Here is a 19,984-nt window from a genome sequence, read left to right on the forward strand (position 1 = left end):
TATATTTGTCCAATGAATACCCGTTTATCATCTGCATTTCTTCTTGGTGTAGCAATTTTAATGGCCAGTAGTGTATTTGCCCAATACTAAATTCCTGTCTTCAGCAATGGACAAGTTCATTCATTAAAACTGTGCATATGATGTATAAGCCAATGGGAAAGATAGCTTGTCTATAGAAAATGCAAAATTTCCGACCTCTGCTTCGTTTATGAGCTAGTGAGTTCGCAGCATGACGCACGCAACATGCCATGTCGCTGTACGCAACATGTTACCTTAATAAGGAGAAGAAGCAATTTATCAGTGACCGAGATAATACTGAAATGTGTTCGGATAAGAGTGGAAGCATACATGAAAGTACACTTTTTGGTAAAATTCGTTAGACAGATTAGGCAGAAGCATCGTTGCGAATGGATAGCAAAATGTGTAAAGCTGTACCTGTCATAATTGTAAGATGTTACGAGAGGGATGACTGTCAACAGGCACGTCAAAGTGTAGCATTTCGCTACCAGATGTGTAGACTTTGAGATTCGGCAGCAGAAAGAGGGTTTTCACTGCCCGCACGTTACCGGAAATGCGGTGAAAAAAAATTTTATTCACGCCATTATCAGCCTTTTGGGCTGTTAAAATGAAAAGTGACATTCAGGTAGTCGTTTACCGAAGGAAAGGTCTGTTCGACAGATTCGGCTGCGGACCTGCCTTTCATCGGGAGGACGTTTCAGGAAGGCAGTGTGATTTGTCGAACGGTTGAAACACACCTATAGTGATCAGTATGTGACTTTCGCTAGATTGTTTGGTTTTGTCACTGCAAGGATTTCTGTGTGTGAAAGAAATATAACAGCTTGACCTACTCGGATATCGTAAAGCGCAGCACGCTGTCTAGGGCCTGGGAGGTGAGCCAAACCCGGATCGAATCCACTCGCCGGGGGGGCTGGAACACCGGCCAGCCAAAGTGTTTTTTTATTTATTTATTATTTTTTAATCGATTTCCCACCATCGTTTAGGCAACGGCCGGTCTGGTCCCCAGATTCCGCCTCAGAGAATATGGCACACAAACAGTTAGAATAGATCACACACAAAGAAACGTTACCCAACCCACAGACATAATGGCGCACACGGCTTCACTTCCCATGGGAGACCTCGACGATAATGGCGGCGGGAAGACCATCCGGCCACAAAGTTAAATAAGAAAGTAAATTTGCCAAATCCTGAAACTGCAGACTCCATACTAGACAGGGCAAAGCTAAGGAAAAAGAAAGAAAGATGGTAACAAATTCAGACATCAATTTTACCACAGTGATATCGGTACTTCACATGAATTTCTCGAAACTGTTTGATGCCTAGTGTCTATCGTACTATAACTTATTCTGAACGGGAACCTCTCCCCCCCCCCCCTCCCCTCTCTCTCTTCTGTAGTTAACGGATGTTTTTAGCGAGCCTTACTTGAACATCACTGAGCCAATCTGTTACCTTGCAGTATAGCTGTCGTTGCTTTTCAGTATGTGCCCCAGTTACCTCTTTATTGCATTTTCCTCTCTCAAATTCACCCGTTTCTAGATAGTTTATCCAAGGTCTTCAACAAATGAGGCACAGCGGAACATCTTTCGTAATTTGTGTCTAAGATGTAGGCAACGTTTGCATATGAGCATAAAGAGAGGGGTAACGTGCATAAGCTTCTGATGTTTTGTGTGTTCCGCTATATCGTTACCTGCACGTGTTTAGCATGGTCGAAGAGTTTAAAAAATAAAGTGTGCATCTGGACAGTGATTTCCGGACAGTGTCGTTTACGAGATACATCACTGATGCATGTCCCTTCGAGAGTATGTTCGTGCGGTTTTTTATAAAATTATTATTATGCGATTCTTCGAATTTGTGTGGAATAGCACACTGTTTGAGGAGGCGACTCAGGCCAGCCGCGGTGGCCGAGCGGTTCAAGGCGCTTCAGTCCAGAACCGCGCGACTGCTACGGTCGCAGGTTCGAATCCTGCTTCGGGCATTGATGTGTATGATGTCCTTAAGTAGTTCTAAGTTCTAGGGGACTGATGAACTCAGATGTTAAGCCCCATAGTGTTCAGAGCCATTTGAACAATTTATTTATTTTTTGAGGAGGCGTCTCAACTGTAGAAAATAAGTCACCGTAAATATCCACAAAATTAAATTTGCGATAGACGCAGTAGTTCTTCGTTTGTCATTCGTTCAGCCATGCAAATCCGCGGATTCGAAGTATAACGTCAGCAGCATCCCGCAGAACGTCACGTAACAGATGTCTTGAAACTGAAATTAGGCCTAATCTAATAATGTATTGCATGTATTTACCTCACTGGTAGCTGATTTGGTGGTGGGTAAAAAGCCACTCGATGACAGTACTTGTGGAAATTGGTAGTGGCGGCGTTATTAAACGCGGTCGTGATTGACAAATAAACGCGAAGAATGTATTTAGTGCTGGCAATCGCCGAAGTTGCAGCCATTCGATGCCAAGTATAATATGTTAACTTATTGCGAAGAGGGATATGTGCACATCAGAGTTTGTTGTGTATGTCAAAGGAGAAAAACACACTATTACTTTTTAAAAGTTAGACTCATTTTTGTAATTAAAACAAATATTAAGGTACTTAACAAGCGAACAGCAAAAGATTATTATTATTATTATTGATGATGACGATGAAAAGAGATGATAAGAGAAGAAAAAAATCTCCCAGTAAAACCACATTACTCCACTTCATACTCGCAAACATTTTGCTGACAGGTTAACGCTCACCTTGTTGGTCTGAATTTAAAAATGCTTACACCTATCTACAAGATTTTTCGTATTATGATAATAAAGTTAAGACACAGAAATGCGGAACGACACTAACATATGTTTTTACATAATCCACCCTCGTATGCCAGCCGCGGTGGTCTAGCGGTTCTGGCGCTGCAGTCCGGAACCGCGGGACTGCTACGGTCGCAGGTTCGAATCCTGCCTCGGGCATGGGTGTGTGTGATGTCCTTAGGTTAGTTAGGTTTAAGTAGTTCTAAGTTCTAGGGGACTTATGACCTAAGATGTTGAGTCCCATAGTGCTCAGAGCCATTTGAACCACCCTCGTATCCATTGAGCAGAATATCACCATTGTTGTATTTTCTGGAAAGATGTAGTGACTGTCACACCAATAAACACATGTTTTTGAATTGTGAAGTATTGGAAGTGGTTTCTTTATCTTACACGAAAGAGGAAGTTGATTTTGGCTCAGTTCACAATTGCTTATAATGCTGTGGTGATTGGAAAAAAGATTCTGGCCTTTTCAAAATGTTTCTGCTTATTATCGTGTCGTTTTCATCTGCAGTATGGCTTCATAGCTATATTAAGTGTCAGACTACAAATGAAAAGGCCTGGAATGGAAACTCGTTTTGTTCCTATGATTTTATTCATGGTAGCTAAAGTGAACATAATCTCTGGTAAAAGTGTATGTGAAAAAATAAATTTCTGCCGCCGTTCTTGTGCCGTAATAAATGACAGGGTTCCATTAAAGCTAGCTGAGTGAACTGAAGTAAGGCAGTTGCTCGCTAATGCCAATAGAACAGTGCCAAATAACACTTTGTGGTGTTCGAAGCACCTTCATGTTGACAGCTTTTCTTTGTACCAGCGTTGTAAACTACTGTTATGGTTGCGGTATCTTTGTTTATGTGCTTACACAGATTTTGAAGAGTTCATTTGTTTTATTCCGAGCTCCACATTTTTCTGTGGTGTTGGCGCAGAATTCCATAAACCATCTATTTTCGACACAAATAGCATTCATTTTGTTGTTGCTGCCGTGCTGTCAGAAAGTCGCTCTCGCTTTCTCGCGCGCGGGCGTTACCATCCGCCATCAATCGTACCTGTGTACTATCATTCTTCACGTTTCATTAATTACACTTATTCAGTGGGAAAAGGATGTGAAAGGAAATATGTTACGACTTACAGTACTTAGAGTAAGCGTCCTGACATTCACGTGGAGAGATAGGGGGAAAAGATCTATATTTCGATGCCCTGGTAGAGATTGAATCACATTCCATGCAAATGGCTCTGAGCACTATGGGACTTAACATCTAAGGTCATCAGTCCCCTAGAACTTAGAACTACTTAAACCTAACTAATCTAAGGACATCACACGCATCCATGCCCGAGGCAGGATTCGAACCTGCGACCGTAGCAGCAGCGCGATTCCGGACTGAAGCGCCTAGAACCGCTCGGCCACACCGGCCGGCAACCATCAGGATGCGAGTGCTGTAAGCACCACGTTGATCAGTTTCCTAGCGAGTGTGTACTGTTGTGTCGTCCATGGCAGTCGGCGATTGGGGGTGGTTCGTAAAATCTAGTTACTGTAAACAGCCATACAAATATTGTTGTGTCGTTCATGGCAGTCGGCGATTGGGGGTGGTTCGTAAAATCTAGTTACTGTAAACAGCCATACAAATATTTTAGCACTTGACAGAAGTTCAGTAACCTCTGCAAGTTTTTTCTCTTTTGTCCTTGCGAATTGGCAGTACTTGCATTGTCCGAACGTTGAGACCGTAAAGAGTATTAAATGCGTATTCTGTCAATACTTCGTCTAACAGAGACCTGGAAGCGTAGCGCAAAGCCTGCTAAATAATTCGCAGGAGTGGAGCCAGCACGTTACGTTCTTTATTTGAAATACCTTTATGCTGTATGTTATCTTCGAAAGTAATGAGCACAGCATTGAGAAGGTTTGGCGTCATTTTTGCAGTCTATGCCCTGTATAATTATGTGATAATGTATAAGGTTATTCAAGAAGGAACAGATTTTTAATTTTTCTTTTAGGAGAGGCTGTAAAAATAGAAATTACCTCTGAAATCTTTGCAAGGAGACACGTGGTATACATGTTGCTGTGGAAGTTGATGACGCACACCGGCGCTTCTTTATCGCTTTTGCCCACTACTCATGAGTACGTTATGAAAGGGCGACGTCGACTTCCCTCTCTTTAGCTAACAGTAGCTTCACTATAAGCAGAGTGGCTTGTGACATTTACAAGTCCGTAAAAGATAGGAGCATATGTAAATGGAAAAGAACACTGCACTTTGTAACAGGTTTGATGATGGAAAAAATAGTTGTGTATGAATTGTGTTTTCAGATCGTACTTTGCAAATAAGCGTCACTGACAAGCGGTATAGTATAAATCTTCAAACAGCAGCGGAGAATATTCTAAGAACCAGTCTACAATTACAACCGTAAAAGTTGCGGTAAAGACAGCCATATGTATATATGTAAAGTCGTGTTAGTTACACTATTTATAACTCAAGAACGACTGGGCCGATTTGGCTGAAAATTGATGGAGTGGTAGCTTAGAACCAGGAGACGGACATAGGACCTCGTTCTATCGCTATAAAACGCATGGAATAACAAAACGCAAATGACAGCTAAACGCCTTGGTTAAGTATCAGTATGTATCATCTGGGACGAATGCACAATGGCATAATCATGCATTAGAGGCACTTAACCGAATATTGAAACATCTACGCAATGACTCGAGATGCTTTGGAGGAACAATGATTTTACTGTCTGGCGATTTCCGCCAAACACTGCCATTACTTCCAAGATTAACGGCTGCAGACGAAATAAATGCTTGCCTCAAATCATTGAATCTATGGCGCCATGTGAAGAATTTCAGCTGACAACAAACATGAGAGTTGCATTGCTTAATGATAAATCTGCTGAAGATTTCTCTGAGCAATTGCTGACTATCGGTAATGGTCGAGTACCTGACGAAGAATCAAGCGGATTGATTTCATTTCCTCATAATTTCTGTGACTTTGTCTCATCGAAAGACGAACTTATCAACAAAGTATTCCCAAACATCATTACTAACTACAAAAGTAATGAATGGTTGAGTGAGCGAGCAATTTTAGCGGCTAAGAATAAAGATGTAGATGACCTAAACTACATAATTCAGAATGAGATCATTGGTAAAATGCATTCATTCAAATCTATTGACTGTGTAACAAATGAAGATGAAGCCACCAACTATCCAATTGAATTTTTAAACTCCTTGGATGTGCCTGGCTTACCACCGCACAATTTACGCCTAAAAGTTGGCTCCGTAGTAATCATGCTTCGAAACATAAACCAACCAAAACTGTGCAACGGTACGCGTTTGGTGGTGAGTAAATTGATGAAAAATGTTATTTACGCGACGATACTCAAAGGGAAATTCGAAGGTGAGGAAGTTCTCATTCCGAGGATCCCGATGATCCCAACCGATATGCCGGTTGAGTTTAAAAGACTTCAATTTCCGATTCGTCTTGCATTCGCCATGACCATTAACAAATCACAAGGCCAATCCTTGAAAGTTTGTGATTTAAATCTGGAATATCCATGTTTTTCACATGGTCAATTATATGTGGCATGTTCACGGGTCGGAAGGATCACCTGCGTTGTTTGTTCTTGCGCCTGATAATAAAACAAAAAATGTCGTGTATCACAAGGTATTTAATTGAAGAGTGGAAGCATGCACCAGAAAACAAAGAATAAAGAATCATTAAAGTACTTAATTTTTTATTTGTATTTCCTAATAAGAAATTGAACTTAACATCCAAAATATGGTTATTTATTTGCTTTAAGGCGGAACAGAGTTCACCGAGTCAGCTAGTTGTTACATATATAACGATCGAGTTTTGTGTTGTACATTGTAAGATTTTCCCAAGCGATTAAATTTTTTTTCGGTGAGTGAATATCTCATGTTTCCTGTAATGTTAGAAATTAAGTGTGGAAATTTCTTACGTAATGTAAATGGAAACCACCATGACGATCAATCGCTCCTGCGCCGGAAGTTTATCCTGCCAACTGCAGCGAGCAGATTGCCCGGAAATTGACGTTCAAGGCAGTCTCTATTTACAGTAGCTAATGGAGGCGAAGACATCGCTTACAGAATAGAGGAAAAGCGTGAAAACAACGTCGCCGCCAAATACATTATACTGTCCTCTGTTATCCGTATTCTTTTCATTGCATGGCGTTAGCCCATATTACATCATTCTAGTAGGACTTTTGTCGTCTTGTGTATTTTTTATTTTAATTTAGCCTGTGCTAACTTCCGACTTCTTCATCTTGTATGATAGAATTCGTGCCTTCATGGGAAGTGGAGGGGATTTTTCACGGACTAGAGACATTTGTATGTCTAATTAGTATTTGTCACTTCATGTAAAGATACAAGTTATCATGCACACTTAGATTGTGAAGACCACAACTGAGTTTTTCCGCGTTGCTACAGTACGATTTACTTGACAGGGAGCGGCTTTGACAGCTCCCGCCAGCAATAGGCTAATGGAAGCCGTTGTCGGCTGCCACCGTGTTACCACGGCCATTTTCCGAAACATTGTGCTGATCAGTTCTCATTTACGAAAGTTTACCTGGTAATAAGAAAATTTCGCCTAGTCCGTTACGGAATGAGATACTTTGGTAGTTAAAGAAACAAATATTATTTCGTTGCGTTCAGTAGTTTTGGAGATATGACGTGATAAGTTTGAAACTATTTCCCGAACGGAAAAAATTCCGATTCTAATTAAAATGAATAACAGATATGCGGGAGGGTTACATACGTTCTGCAGATCTATACTATAGGTAAATTTCTTATTTACAGCATGAATTTTGTAGTTTTCAGATATTAAAGCGATCTCTTATCGCCGTGGAAAATGGAACGCTCTCGTGGCTACCTGGGCACAGTACTTCCCAAAAACGTCGCAACTTCATACGCGAACTAATTCGAAGCACACCATAACAGTTGTGGATAAAAGCTTTTTATCCGTCACTCGCGTGCCTACGTCGTGACGTGCGTGCGACTCGAAGGTTATATGCACCGTTACCTGTCACTTTCGTTTCAGTTACCTCGCTTCTTTACGCTCGCACTCACACTAGGGACGAGATCTTTCACAGTGATCGGATTGTATGTAATGGGTTGCTGGTGCCTAGGTAATGGCGCTAACAATGTCACTGTTAGGACAGAAGAAGAAGCAGGTTGCTCACTTGGCGTGGTTGCTAGGCGGCAGGGGTGGTCGCCGGTAGCGATCGACTTCCAGCGGTCGACTCACGGAGTCGAGCGAGCGGAGGCTGGTCGAGCTGCGGGAGTCGAGGCGGGTGCGGAGACGCGGCGCGTGGTGCTGGGCAGTCACTGGCGCCTCGGCAGCCGCCGCGGCGGCGTCGCCCTCCTGGTCGAAGCGCTGACGTTTATTTCTGTCGCGGGGGCGGCCCGACCAGTGAGCGCTCCCTTCTGGGCATCAACAAGCCGCCACGAACGGCTGTCTGCTGACCGCGTTATCTTGTACACAAACATCATTACTGCCAAAGCCGTTCACCCCCTTACCTGTAGGCTCTTATTCGATGCTGCCCTCATCGTTCGATTGTGTCCACTGCCCATGACCTTTTAACACAATCCAAGCCATGTTGCTTGGCAGTAGGAGAGGTACTCGGGGGGTGATCCCGAGTTTTTGAAACCATCTATATAGTGATGTAGATTAGGGTTCCAGGTATCACAGCCTCCAGCCATTCACCCAGGTGTGTCCTCGTTTGCGAATAGTCAACGAAAAAACCTCTCATAATTCCGCGTGATGCCCTGTAACGTCAAAAAATAGCATTGCATAGCCTATTGGCGTAGCGTAATGGTGAGGGGTACATTACTCTTATGCTGAAGGTTCTGTATGTTTAAATTTTTTATTTTGAAGCCTTTATCGAAATGAATGTCCAAATTTTTTTTGTTCAGTTGATTGTATTTTTCTTATTTTTAATCCTTTATCTCATTGTTTTAATCATCGTTTTGACTTTTTGGTTGGCTCTCGCTTTTCTTCCTTTCCGTATTTTTTTATTTTGAATCTTTGCGCATGTGTCGTTTTTGTTTATCTATCATAATAGTTAAAAATCTGACAATGCTGATCTATGGGTGAGAAACAAGAAATAATCTATTCATATTGAGTGTGCCATGGTGTTAAGAAGGTATTTTTCATTACAAGATATACTTCTTTGGACGGTAATCGTCGCGCTTGCATTTACCTCATAAATTCCCGTTGCCTACAGACACAATAAAGCAGATGGAAAAAAAAATAGTTCAAATGGCTCTGAGCACTATGGGACTTAACGGGACTTAACTTCTGAGATCATCAGTCCCCTAGAACTTAGAACTACTTAAACCTAACTAATCTAAGGACAGCACACACATCCATGCCCGAGGCTGGAGTCGAACCTGCGACCGTAGCGGTAGCGCGGTTCCAGACCGTAGCGCCTAGAACCGAAGCAGATGAAGATTCAAAGGAAAGAAAGAATTATAAATAAAACAAAATTCATGCCAAATGAAGAAAAGAAATAATGAATACAATAATATGGACAAGAAATTGAGATGATAAAAACGGAAAACAATTGCATCGACGTTACTACATAATAATAATTAAAGTCACATGAACTACAATTCCAGACGTTAAAGAATGAAAGTAAGAAAAAATGAAAGCAAATAAAAAAGTTAAAACTATGACTAAAATAATGTGACAGTTGATTAGAAATAAAAAATTAATGTAAACCATTTAATTAAATATAAAAATGTGGCAATTCATTTCGATAAAGATTTGAAAAAAAAAAATTTATAGCTACCCTTCGGGATTCGTATGTAGAATCTTCTGCATATAAGTTACGTATTCGAACGATTACGCTATACAACTAGCCTGCATAATGCTTCTATTTTTAAAGCATTAAACTATCATACGAAATTACGAAAGTTTTTTTCGTCGATTACTTGCAAACGAGGGACAACCACGGGGAATGGCTGCGGGATGTGATAGCTGGAACCCGAACGTACACAACTATACACATGGGTTCAAAAAGTTAGTCGCACCCGTGGAGACCTCTCCTTGTTAACCTAGTCTTGGACAGACTTTGTCTGAATTGCTTGTTGAAATAATTGAGCGAAAATAAGGCCGTCAGGTAATAATACTAGATGATTCCTTCGAAAGAGTAAATACAATAACAGAAATAGACTTGAGCTCTGCATTAAAGGACATCGCTAGTATCCTAATGGCAGCGTTGGACAATAGCTTTGTCATGTCCACCGATTCCAGAGCTACAAGATTGGTGAGGGTAGCAACACACAATCTGTTATTTGGGCTGGCTATGCAAAAAATAAATAAATTAATAACAAATAAAAATTATGAGCACAGGAATCCAGAGAAGAACTGCATGCTTGATAACTTTCAGTTCACAGGCTATGGTGAGATGAGCATAAGAGACCGCCGTTGAACGCGGGAGAAGTCGGAGAAACAATTGCTCACGGAGAGTTTATCTGAATACTCAAACGTGGTTTTCCTGTGGCGTCAGTAACGTTAGTGTTGTGCGAACCCGGCGTCGGAAACGGTGCTCGCCCTTCACATAGACGCCAGCACGACTCGTCTGCTCCCCGACACTGCCCCTCTAGAACTGCCCTGTTGTTCCACCATGAAGACCGTTAACATCCCTTAGGAGAATCGCATGAGGGAACTTCCAGCAGTTGATATTCTCATGCTGCCAACCCAAAGGGTTAATATTGTGTGTCCGCTTAGGACTCTATCTCAGTCCCTCGCGATCAGTGCCCACACTGAGGTATTCGGGTACTTATGAGCAATAAATCTGTAAGAGCTTGGCCAATAAAAAGGGAAGGTCTGGTTTGTAAGTTTCAGTGAGGCCCACAGCCTTAATCTGCGAAGAATTTGCAATACAGCCTACAGCGATTGTGAGACTACAGAATGGTATTTGTCTCGAATGCCATTACTGCATACGTCGTACTATAGTGTTGTAGCATCCGAGCGCAGAGCCTTAATAGTAACAGACAGTGGACTCTGATGGAGTAGGAGGCAACAGGGTACATGATTATCACTCCTCGTTCATTTCTACCTTGACTAGGGAGGGAGAAAACGACCTGACGTTTTCTGTTCATTTTTTATTTTTATTTTTTCCCCTCGTTTTCCATATATTGTGTTGGTCACTGGAGTCACTCGAAACTGAGTACTGACATATTGTGTTAAAGATAGAGAAGGTGTCAGCCACTGTCTTAATTAAGAGAGCATACCCTGAGACAAATGAAAATTTAGGAACACCTCGCGAACATAATTATAAACGAGCAAACTTTAAGTTGAGAGTACGATTTCAGTTTTCTAAGTACTGTTCCATCTCTTCGTTGCAGTCCTATATATTTCACTTCAAATGAGTTTTGAATCTCTTTATGATGTTTAAACGTTAAAATTAAACAAATGCCGACAATATTGTTGTAGGCTGCCTGTTTATTTTGCTAACTGATCGTCGGCTCGTCGACGGAACATGGGCCTGATACTAAGTATATGGTGGTTTTAAATTCATATTGTGAAAGCTAAAGTAGATTGTTGAATCGAGCATGTAGTTGAACTTCTTCGTATTTAGCATTTGGGGGGAAATGTTACGTCTGCTGTTACAAATGCGTCCTAATTTGTCCATATCAATCTTCTGACACACAACACTTGCATTTCTGTTTCTTTCGTTGGAATACACACGTCTCGTTAACTTTAGTTCTGCAGTTTGGCTTTTGTAACAGCAATAAGGGGACCACATCCTAACCACGAGAAACACCTCCATACTGTAACATCACCTCCTTCTTACATCACTGTTGGCGCTACACATGATGGCAGGTAACGTGCTCCAGGCATTAGCCAAACGCAAACCCTGTCGTCGTATTGCCAAAGGATATAACGTGATTCATCACTTCAGATCACTCCTTTTAGTCATCCACTGTCCAGTGCCGTCACTTTTACACCACGTCGAGCGTCGTTTAGCTCTGAGCACAGAAATGCGTAGGTTATGAGAGGAACTGGGCGCCCACAATCATTGTGCTAACTAGACTGGTAATAGCACTTCGGAACACACGAGTGGTCCTGTTTACTGATATCGTACGATTTGTTTTATAACGACCGGCGCGATGCTCGAAGATCGCTGTCCACTATTACATGAGATCTGTCTGGTCTTGTTCTAGCTGCAGTTGTCCCTTCGCATTTTCACTGCGCATTAACATCAACAGTCGACTGGGGCAGCTTTAGAAGAATGAAATAACTCAGGTGGCATCCAAAGAGGCCACGTGACGGACTCACTCTACTGTTCCTGCTTCCATAGTTAAAACACAATACTACCCGCGTCCTTTTCTGCTGGCGGGTTCGCCTCTCGTGATGTAAGTGGCCAGGTCCTCACTGATAGGGATGACCTAATACTTTTGATCAAATAGTGTATGCAGATGCAGAATGTAGGCTCTTCTCTACTTCAATATTCGACGATCGAAGAACGAAAGAACAACTCGTAGTCGTAACAGTGGAGTGTGTGTGTGTGTGTGTGTTATTGACGAAGGCTGTGGCCGAAAGCTATATGCGGGTGTCTTTCAATTGTGCGTGTCTGCAGCTGGACGTGTCTTCTTTACGGTGAGCAGAAATCTGTCTTTTCTTACATTGTTGACATTCCTACCTGGAGTTCCCATTATTTGATTAAGTTTCTTTGGTAGATCTGGCTTAGTGTAGCCAGTACGCTCAATACGTTACCAGCTAAGACTCCTTTGATGAAGTTCGTAATTATGCAGCACTTGCCCTTCGTTGTCACCAAAAACAAGATTCCTGCAACCCATAGCAACGCTGCCGTTGCTCTCCGCGTGAGTTACCTGTATCCGAATTACATGAGATTATTTGTCAGGGACTGGTTTTGTATTTGAGACCTTTGATTTGCGAATCAGTTGGCGGGCAGACTGGAATACAGGCGACGGTGTGTCTCGCCTGCTTTAAATGTGAGAGTGCGAAGTCTATTTATTCTTGATGGGCCGCATTGCGACCATAGCTGACCGTCGCGGAGCAAGCGTATAGATAGAACGGCGTCACGTCGTCGTGAGACTCGAGGGCGCGGTGGCGGCGAAGGCGGGGCGCGTGTCACACGGAGCGAGTTATCCTGCGAGTTTGCGCGATGGCGCTGCTGACTGCTAGCCAGTTGTCCTGTGGGGAGGTTCGCATGTTTTTTATGATGGAATGAAGATCCGATGCTATGTTCCTTGTAAGATTGTTTGAATGTTGTCAGCGTTGGCCAATCAGGAGTCCCGTCGGTTCAGACGAGAGCGCAACCACGCTAGAAAGACTCTTGGTTGGAACTTAACCCCACACTGTTTTTTTAGTACAGCGAATGGTTCCACAGGGGAATAATGAAATAAAGTATAGCTTTGATTAATTCATATAGATAAGAATCGCGTTTAGATTCTGCGATGAGCATTTCGATGATGCTGATTGCAGGACCTCGTTACAAAACGCGCTGCTCTTCTTTGGATCGTCTCTATAAAATCAGCCCATTAAGGATCCCAGACTGACGAGCAGTAATCAGGAATCAGTCAAATGAGCGTTTTGTGACCTACTTTAGTCATCGGTGAATTCTGTCTGGCTTACATATTTTTTCGTAAATTAGTTTTACACCATAAGCATACTCCTGGATATTAAATGGTTATTACTGTTTTCGTTGATTAATCGCCAATCGTGTGTCCAGTAATAATTGAATCTTGTGTACAATACGTTACTTTTGTTAATGTTTAGTTTTACTAACAGAACCAAGCGTCGGTCCTTGGCGGGTCTTTCAGCGCTTTTCCTGTCGTTGTGACTTCCCTATACAGCATCGTCTGTGAACAGACTTGCGGAGCTTCCGACGTTATCCACAAGACCGTCTCTGGATCTTAATTTATAACATAAAATCCGTCGCAGAATGTTCTATCTGTATGTGACGGCTACTCTCAGGAACGGCTGTAGGGATTTTGATACGATTTTCACTAATAGAGGCCAACGGCCTTGCCGCTGTGGTAACACCGATTGTTGTCAGATCACCGAAGTTAAGCACTGTGGGGCTGAGCTAGCACTTAGATGGTTGACCACCTGGTCGGACGAGCGCTGTTGGCAGGCGGGATGCACTGAGCCAGCCCTAGTGAAGCAAACTGAGAAGTTACTTGATTGAGAAGTAGCGGCTCCGGTCTCGGTAATTGACATACGGCCGGGAGAGCGGTGTAGCGACCACATGCCCTTCCATATCCGCATCTAGTGACGCTGGGCTGAGGATGACACGGCGGCTGATCGGTACCGTTGGGCCTACCCGGCCTGTTCGGGAGTAGTTTAGTTTTTTTTCCACTAGTAGAGTGGCTGAATCACGGTGAGGATTTCTGTGTGTAATTTATTACCACCACACCAAACAGTATATTAAATGTGAACAGCAACAGCCCTCCAACATTCTCACTCGGATTGCGCTCGTAGTTGCTTTCACATCTCACAACTTCCTCCAGTCAAAAATTATATGTTGAATTCTGTGTGCTGGAATGTCTTGATCCAATTGCAAAAATATGGCTCTGAACACTGTGGGAGTTAACTTCTGAGGTCATCAGTCCCCTAGAACTTGTTGTTGTGGTCTTCAGTCCTGAGACTGGTTTGATGCAGCTCTCCATGCTACTCTATCCCGTGCAAGCTTCGTCTCCCAGCACCTACTGCAGCCTACATTCTTCTGAATCCGCTTAGTGTAATCATCTTTTGGTCTCCCTCTACGATTTTTACCCTCCACGCTGCCCTCCAGTACCAAATTGGTGATCCCTTGATGCCTCAGAATATGTCCTACCAACCGATCCCTTCTTCTAGTCAAGTTGTGCCACAAGTTCCTCTTCTCCCCAATTCTATTCAATACCTCCTCATTAGTTATGTGATCTGCCCATCTAATCCTCAGAATTCTTCTGTAGCACCACATTTCGAAAGCTTCTATTCTCTTCTTGTCTAAACTATTTATCGTCCATGTTTCACTTCCATACATGGCCACACTCCATACAAATACTTTCAGAAATGACTTCCTGACTCTTAAATCTATACTCGATGTTAACAAATTTCTCTTCTTCAGAAACGCTTTTCTTGCCATTGCCAGTCTACATTTTATATCCTCTCTACGTCGATCATCATCAGTTATTTTGCTCTCCAAATAGCAGATTTCATCTACTACTTTGTGTCTCATTTCCTGATCTGATTCCCTCAGCATCACCCGATTTAATTCGGCTACGTTCCATATCCTCGTTTTGCTTTTGTTGATGTTCATCTTATATCCTCCTTTCAAGACACTATCCATTCCGTTCAACTGCTCTTCCAAGTCCTTTGCTGTCTCTGACAGAATTACAATGTCATCGGCGAAGCTCAAAGTTTTTATTTCTTCTCCAAGGATTTAAATACCTACTCCGAAACTTTTCTTTTGTTTCCTTTACTGCTTGCTCAATATACAGATTGAATAACATCGGGGAGAGACTACAACCCTGTCTCACTCCCTTCCCAACCGCTGCTTCCCTTTCATGCCCCTCGACCCTTATAACTGCCATCTGGTTTCTGTACAAATTGTAAATAGCCTTTCGCTCCCTGTATTTTACCCCTGCCACATTCAGAATTTGAAAGAGAGTATTCCAGTCAACATTGTCGCTAGAACGTAGAACTACTTAAACCTAACCAACCTAAGGACACCACACACATCCTTGCCCGAGGCAGGATTCGAACTTGCGACCGTAGCGTTCACGCGGTTCGACTGTAGCGCCTAGAACCGCTCGGCCACCCCGGCCGGCGATCCAATTGCAAAGCTGGTCCAATGCTCCATAAGGTCGTTTTTTTATTGCCTACGCGACAGTGTCCAACGCGCGCGCACTCAACTCCCAGAATTGGAGTTGGAAAATAATGGAAAGCGGCAACGGTGTCAGAGTTAGTGGTCTCGTGATAACGGAGGGCGCGACAGGCCCTCTCCCTAGTCCCGGCCTCTTCATTTCCACTTACTTCATTAAGGCCATGTCACACGGATCCAGTTAAAAGTTGTACGTTTGCTCGATAGCTCTCATGACTGTAGGACTAGCAGGCAATGGGGCCAGGTGGCTGGCACGTGATAGAAGGTCTGCAGTAATTTGTTTCCTGTTCCAGTTTCCGACGTTCAGGAAAATAAAAAAAAATGCGTTATTTGATGTATCGTTGCCGAGCACAGCAAAATCAGAGGCTAATGAACAAAGAGAAAAGAACGCAACTGTGTTCAAGAATATGGATACAGAGGAGAAATACTGGAAGGGGTTGCTCTATGCTTCAAGAATTGACGTCAGCATTCGAATGAAACTTATTTTCTTTCATTGTGAAGAGTTGTGCTCCGCAGACAGGGTACATTCCAAAGAGGAGTCAAAATACTATATTACTTCCTCCTCAAACATCTCATGAAATGATCCAGACGTGAAAAATCTGAGAAACTCGAGGTCATTCGGAGGTTTATTATTAATAGTTTTTCTCATCATTCACGAATGGAGCAGAGAAGTGGGTGTCGGAAGTACCCTCTGTCACACGCCGTAAGGCGTACAAATGGAGGAGTAGTGTATGCAAGTGGACACTGTCCGATCGTGGAGGCGTTGATTTGGGGGAGAGGGGTGCAAGTCCCCGACTGCACAAACATCTTCCCGATTTAGATGCTTATTAATTTCCCATAATCACTTGAGACGAATGACAGATGATTCCAAAAGGAGGCCTTAGTCTGTTTCCTTCCCAATCTATATCCACTCAGAGCTTGCTATTCGCCACTATTGACCTCGTCGTCGACTGGACATCATACTCGAAGAGATCTGTTACACCTTGCTGTGCTCTTGAGTAATCGGCGTACCAAATTCGCCACATTGCGCTTTACTGCCACCTACCCTTGGTCAGAAAGAGTTATAAGGAAAGGCTTTCGTAAGTAACAGAACTGTGGAAATTGTCTGCTATAAAATACAAGCTGTTTGATTTCTGAGGCGGGGAGATAACATGATTCCGTATCGCAAACGGTTCCGCCACATAGCTTATCTTACATAATACACTTGTTTCCTTGTTCATGTCCTGTACTATGAATGGAATCCAAATATTTAAGGAAAATAAAAATCAATATAAATATCTTCTATAACACTATGCAAACTTCGTAGAAACGCACAGAAAGACACAGTATTTACTTCATGAATAATTTATTTTAATCCAAAAAGTCCCACTTTCAGTCTTCTGGTGAGTTAATGACGTGTAATGGGCCAGTAGTCCACAGATCCCACATTTATTCTTCCATTGAGGGAAAATCTGCCTCGCCTGCTCACAGATCATTTAGCATCTAGTCCACGTTGTTTTACAATTGCGCCGCTCAACAGATTTAAGTGATTACAGATAGTATCTTTAGGACCGCTACAGCATTTGTGTCGGCGAAAAGTTTACTTATTCCTAATACAAATATTCCATTATTTACAACAAACCCAATATATTTGTATGCACTTCAGCGAATCTATTATCGTGCTACATTTTTCCTACCTTTGCCTCTAGGTTTCACTTCAGCTGGCTTAAACATTTCTTACTACGAAACATCTTCCGCGTAAATCAAGTGCTAATGTACGAATGAGCGTGAACACGTGCCGCTGCATTTGCTGCTTTTGTACTGGGCGCCAAAAATACAAAGTATAGTTAGTAGGAGCAGCTGTATGAAGTGTCTCATGCCCCTGGAATGTCCCACTAGTTAGAGCTGCAGACAGCATGGAGGCAGTGGGCCAAATCAAACTGGATGAACCGAGACTATAAAACCCAACAGCACATTAAAAAAAAAAATCTCTTGCTGAGAGAAATGTAAATATATCAGTGTGCGGATAAACGGATTAAAAGAATTTCGCAGGCACTTGTATACGTATCATTCTATTTTCAAGGCCGATGTTATTTCAATACGTTGTGACATTATTTCGAGTCGTTGACTGCCTAGCATTTATTTCAGATGTTGCTTTCTTTGGGAAATTCTGCGTCTAACTTTGGGAAATATAGGAAGATACAAAATCTGGAAAAAAGAACCTAACAAACGTTGGTTCATGCCTCGGGCTGAGTGCACTCTGCTTGCCAACGGCGCCCGACGGTTCCGGACCCATCAAAGTTCTAGCAAAGCCCGACAGCGCTTAACTTCGCTTATCTGCCGGAAACCTGTGTTACCCCTGCGGGCAAGGCCGTTGACGGTTGTCAAACACATCTAGGTAGAGGTGCCTGATGAAACGTGTGATGGTCTGTAAACGACGGATCGTAGCAGCAACAACTGTATTCTCTCTCTCTCTCTCTCTCTCTCTCTCTCTCTCTCTCTCTCTGTGTGTGTGTGTGTGTGTGTGTGTGTGTGTGTGTGTGTGTGTGTGTGTGTGTGTGCGCGCGCGCGCGCGCGCATTTGAGTCAGTTACGTTTTTTTGGTACTTTCATCTGTTTGTTCTGTTTGAAACAGTTAAGGAAATGCTTACTAGGAGAGCACGGACGTGATTGGCAGTGTGTGTTGTTGCAGAGGGGGGCTCGCGGACGCTCAAGGTGCTGCTGAGCTTCGCAGTGGGCTGTCTGCTGGGCGATGTGTTCCTGCACCTGCTGCCAGACATCTGGAGCCGGGAAGCGCTTCGACTCGGTGAGTTGCCTAACTTACTCTACTGCTTTTTATAGTTATTTCATTCAGTCCGAAGCAGGGACGGGTAAAAAATATAGATATTTGTCATCTGTATGTAAATTATCGATACGTCGAATATTCTATACTTAGTGCAGAATATCGAAAGCGATAGATTTATAGGTCAGCGGTAAGCACCGTGTACATTTTGATGAGTTGAGTTTGCGAGTACCAACATATATGGCTTATATGGTCGTATGTTCTGACTTCATTGACTTAGAAGCTTTACGTTTTTGCATCGTCAAGGGTCCGCAAGCCTTAATATGTGACTTTAAATTTTTAAATTTCATTTTGATACGTCTACACGTTCCTGTAGAAGAAAAAAGGTTTTGAACAGTCGGAATGACAGACGGACAAAAAAGTGAACCTATAACGATTCCGTATTTACCGAGTGAGGTACAGTTCCCTAATTAGGAGCACCATGTAATGTCACCTCAAAGCTGCCCGTTAACTTACTTTCATATCAGTTTGTTTTATTGTGTCTTGTTAGCGAAACTATTTTGCAATATAAACTCAATTGGTGTAGGTGTTGTTAATCTTTATGCGGTTTCAAAAATGATGACTAATTACCTAATGTTTAAGATGATCTAGCCCAAAAGCAGATCATCGTAGCACTGAGAGTTTTAGTACAAAAATAGAACTTTGAGGTGTTTACTACTGTGCAGTACAAAAAAATTATGATTTTTGTTTTACCCCATTGTTTTAGATTCTTTGCTCAACGTGAAAACATTCCAACACAAAACAGACAACTCATGATGATAGAAGGCTGGTATACCACAACACTATAAGAAGAGTGAAACATCTGAGTATCTGTTGCCAACTTAAAAGTCAACGCAGGATATTCAAAATACGTTGGGAGGAAAAACCTCAAGAAAAAATGGGCGGTTTTAAGAACCAGATAGTCCAAAATAGTGGGATAGAACAAATTTTGCAATTTTTTGGTAATACACAGTAGTAAACAACTTACCTGTTTTATACCGAAACTCACAGTTGCAAGATGAGCCACTTTTGAGCAAGACTATTTTTCCCCTGAAAAGTTAGCAGATTAATCGTCACGTTTGAAAAGACAAAAACCTTTTTTCCCTGTAATGTTTCGCTACGAGGCAGAATAAAACAGATTTGATACGAAAGTTTAAATTTTTTCAGCACTGTAAACGGAGACGTCCCAACCCTTAGAAAAATGTGGTAAAGTTCAGGAAGCCTGCACAGGATAAAAGCTTGGTGCAAGGATTGACAGCCTCGCAGGTTCACATCCTGCCTCGGGCATGGATGTGTGTGATGTCCTTAGGTTAGTTAGGTTTAAGTAATTCTAAGTTCTAGGGGACTGATGACCTCAGATGTTAAGTCCCATAGTGCTTAGAGCCATTCGAACCATTCGATTGACAGCTGATACTGAACATAAACAAATGTATCATATTGCACATAAATAGGTAGGAAGGCCCATTACTGTAAGATCACACGATTGCAGAACAATCACTGGAAGCAGCCACATACATTAAATATGTATGGTAGGCG

The 19,984-nt window shown here is 42.4% G+C and overlaps 1 protein-coding gene across 1 annotated transcript in view; it reads left to right on the forward strand.

The window, feature by feature from the left end:
* The window catches only part of LOC124607028 (zinc transporter ZIP13 homolog), a 195,475-nt gene that overhangs the window by 136,049 nt on the left and 39,442 nt on the right, over positions 1-19,984 (forward strand). The window contains exon 2 of the mRNA XM_047139193.1: positions 18,320-18,433. Coding sequence (XP_046995149.1) covers positions 18,320-18,433 — 114 coding nt within the window. The remainder of the gene's footprint in view (positions 1-18,319; positions 18,434-19,984) is intronic.

The sequence above is a fragment of the Schistocerca americana genome, chromosome 3, assembly GCF_021461395.2.
Source record: "Schistocerca americana isolate TAMUIC-IGC-003095 chromosome 3, iqSchAmer2.1, whole genome shotgun sequence".
Taxonomy (NCBI): domain Eukaryota; kingdom Metazoa; phylum Arthropoda; class Insecta; order Orthoptera; family Acrididae; genus Schistocerca; species Schistocerca americana.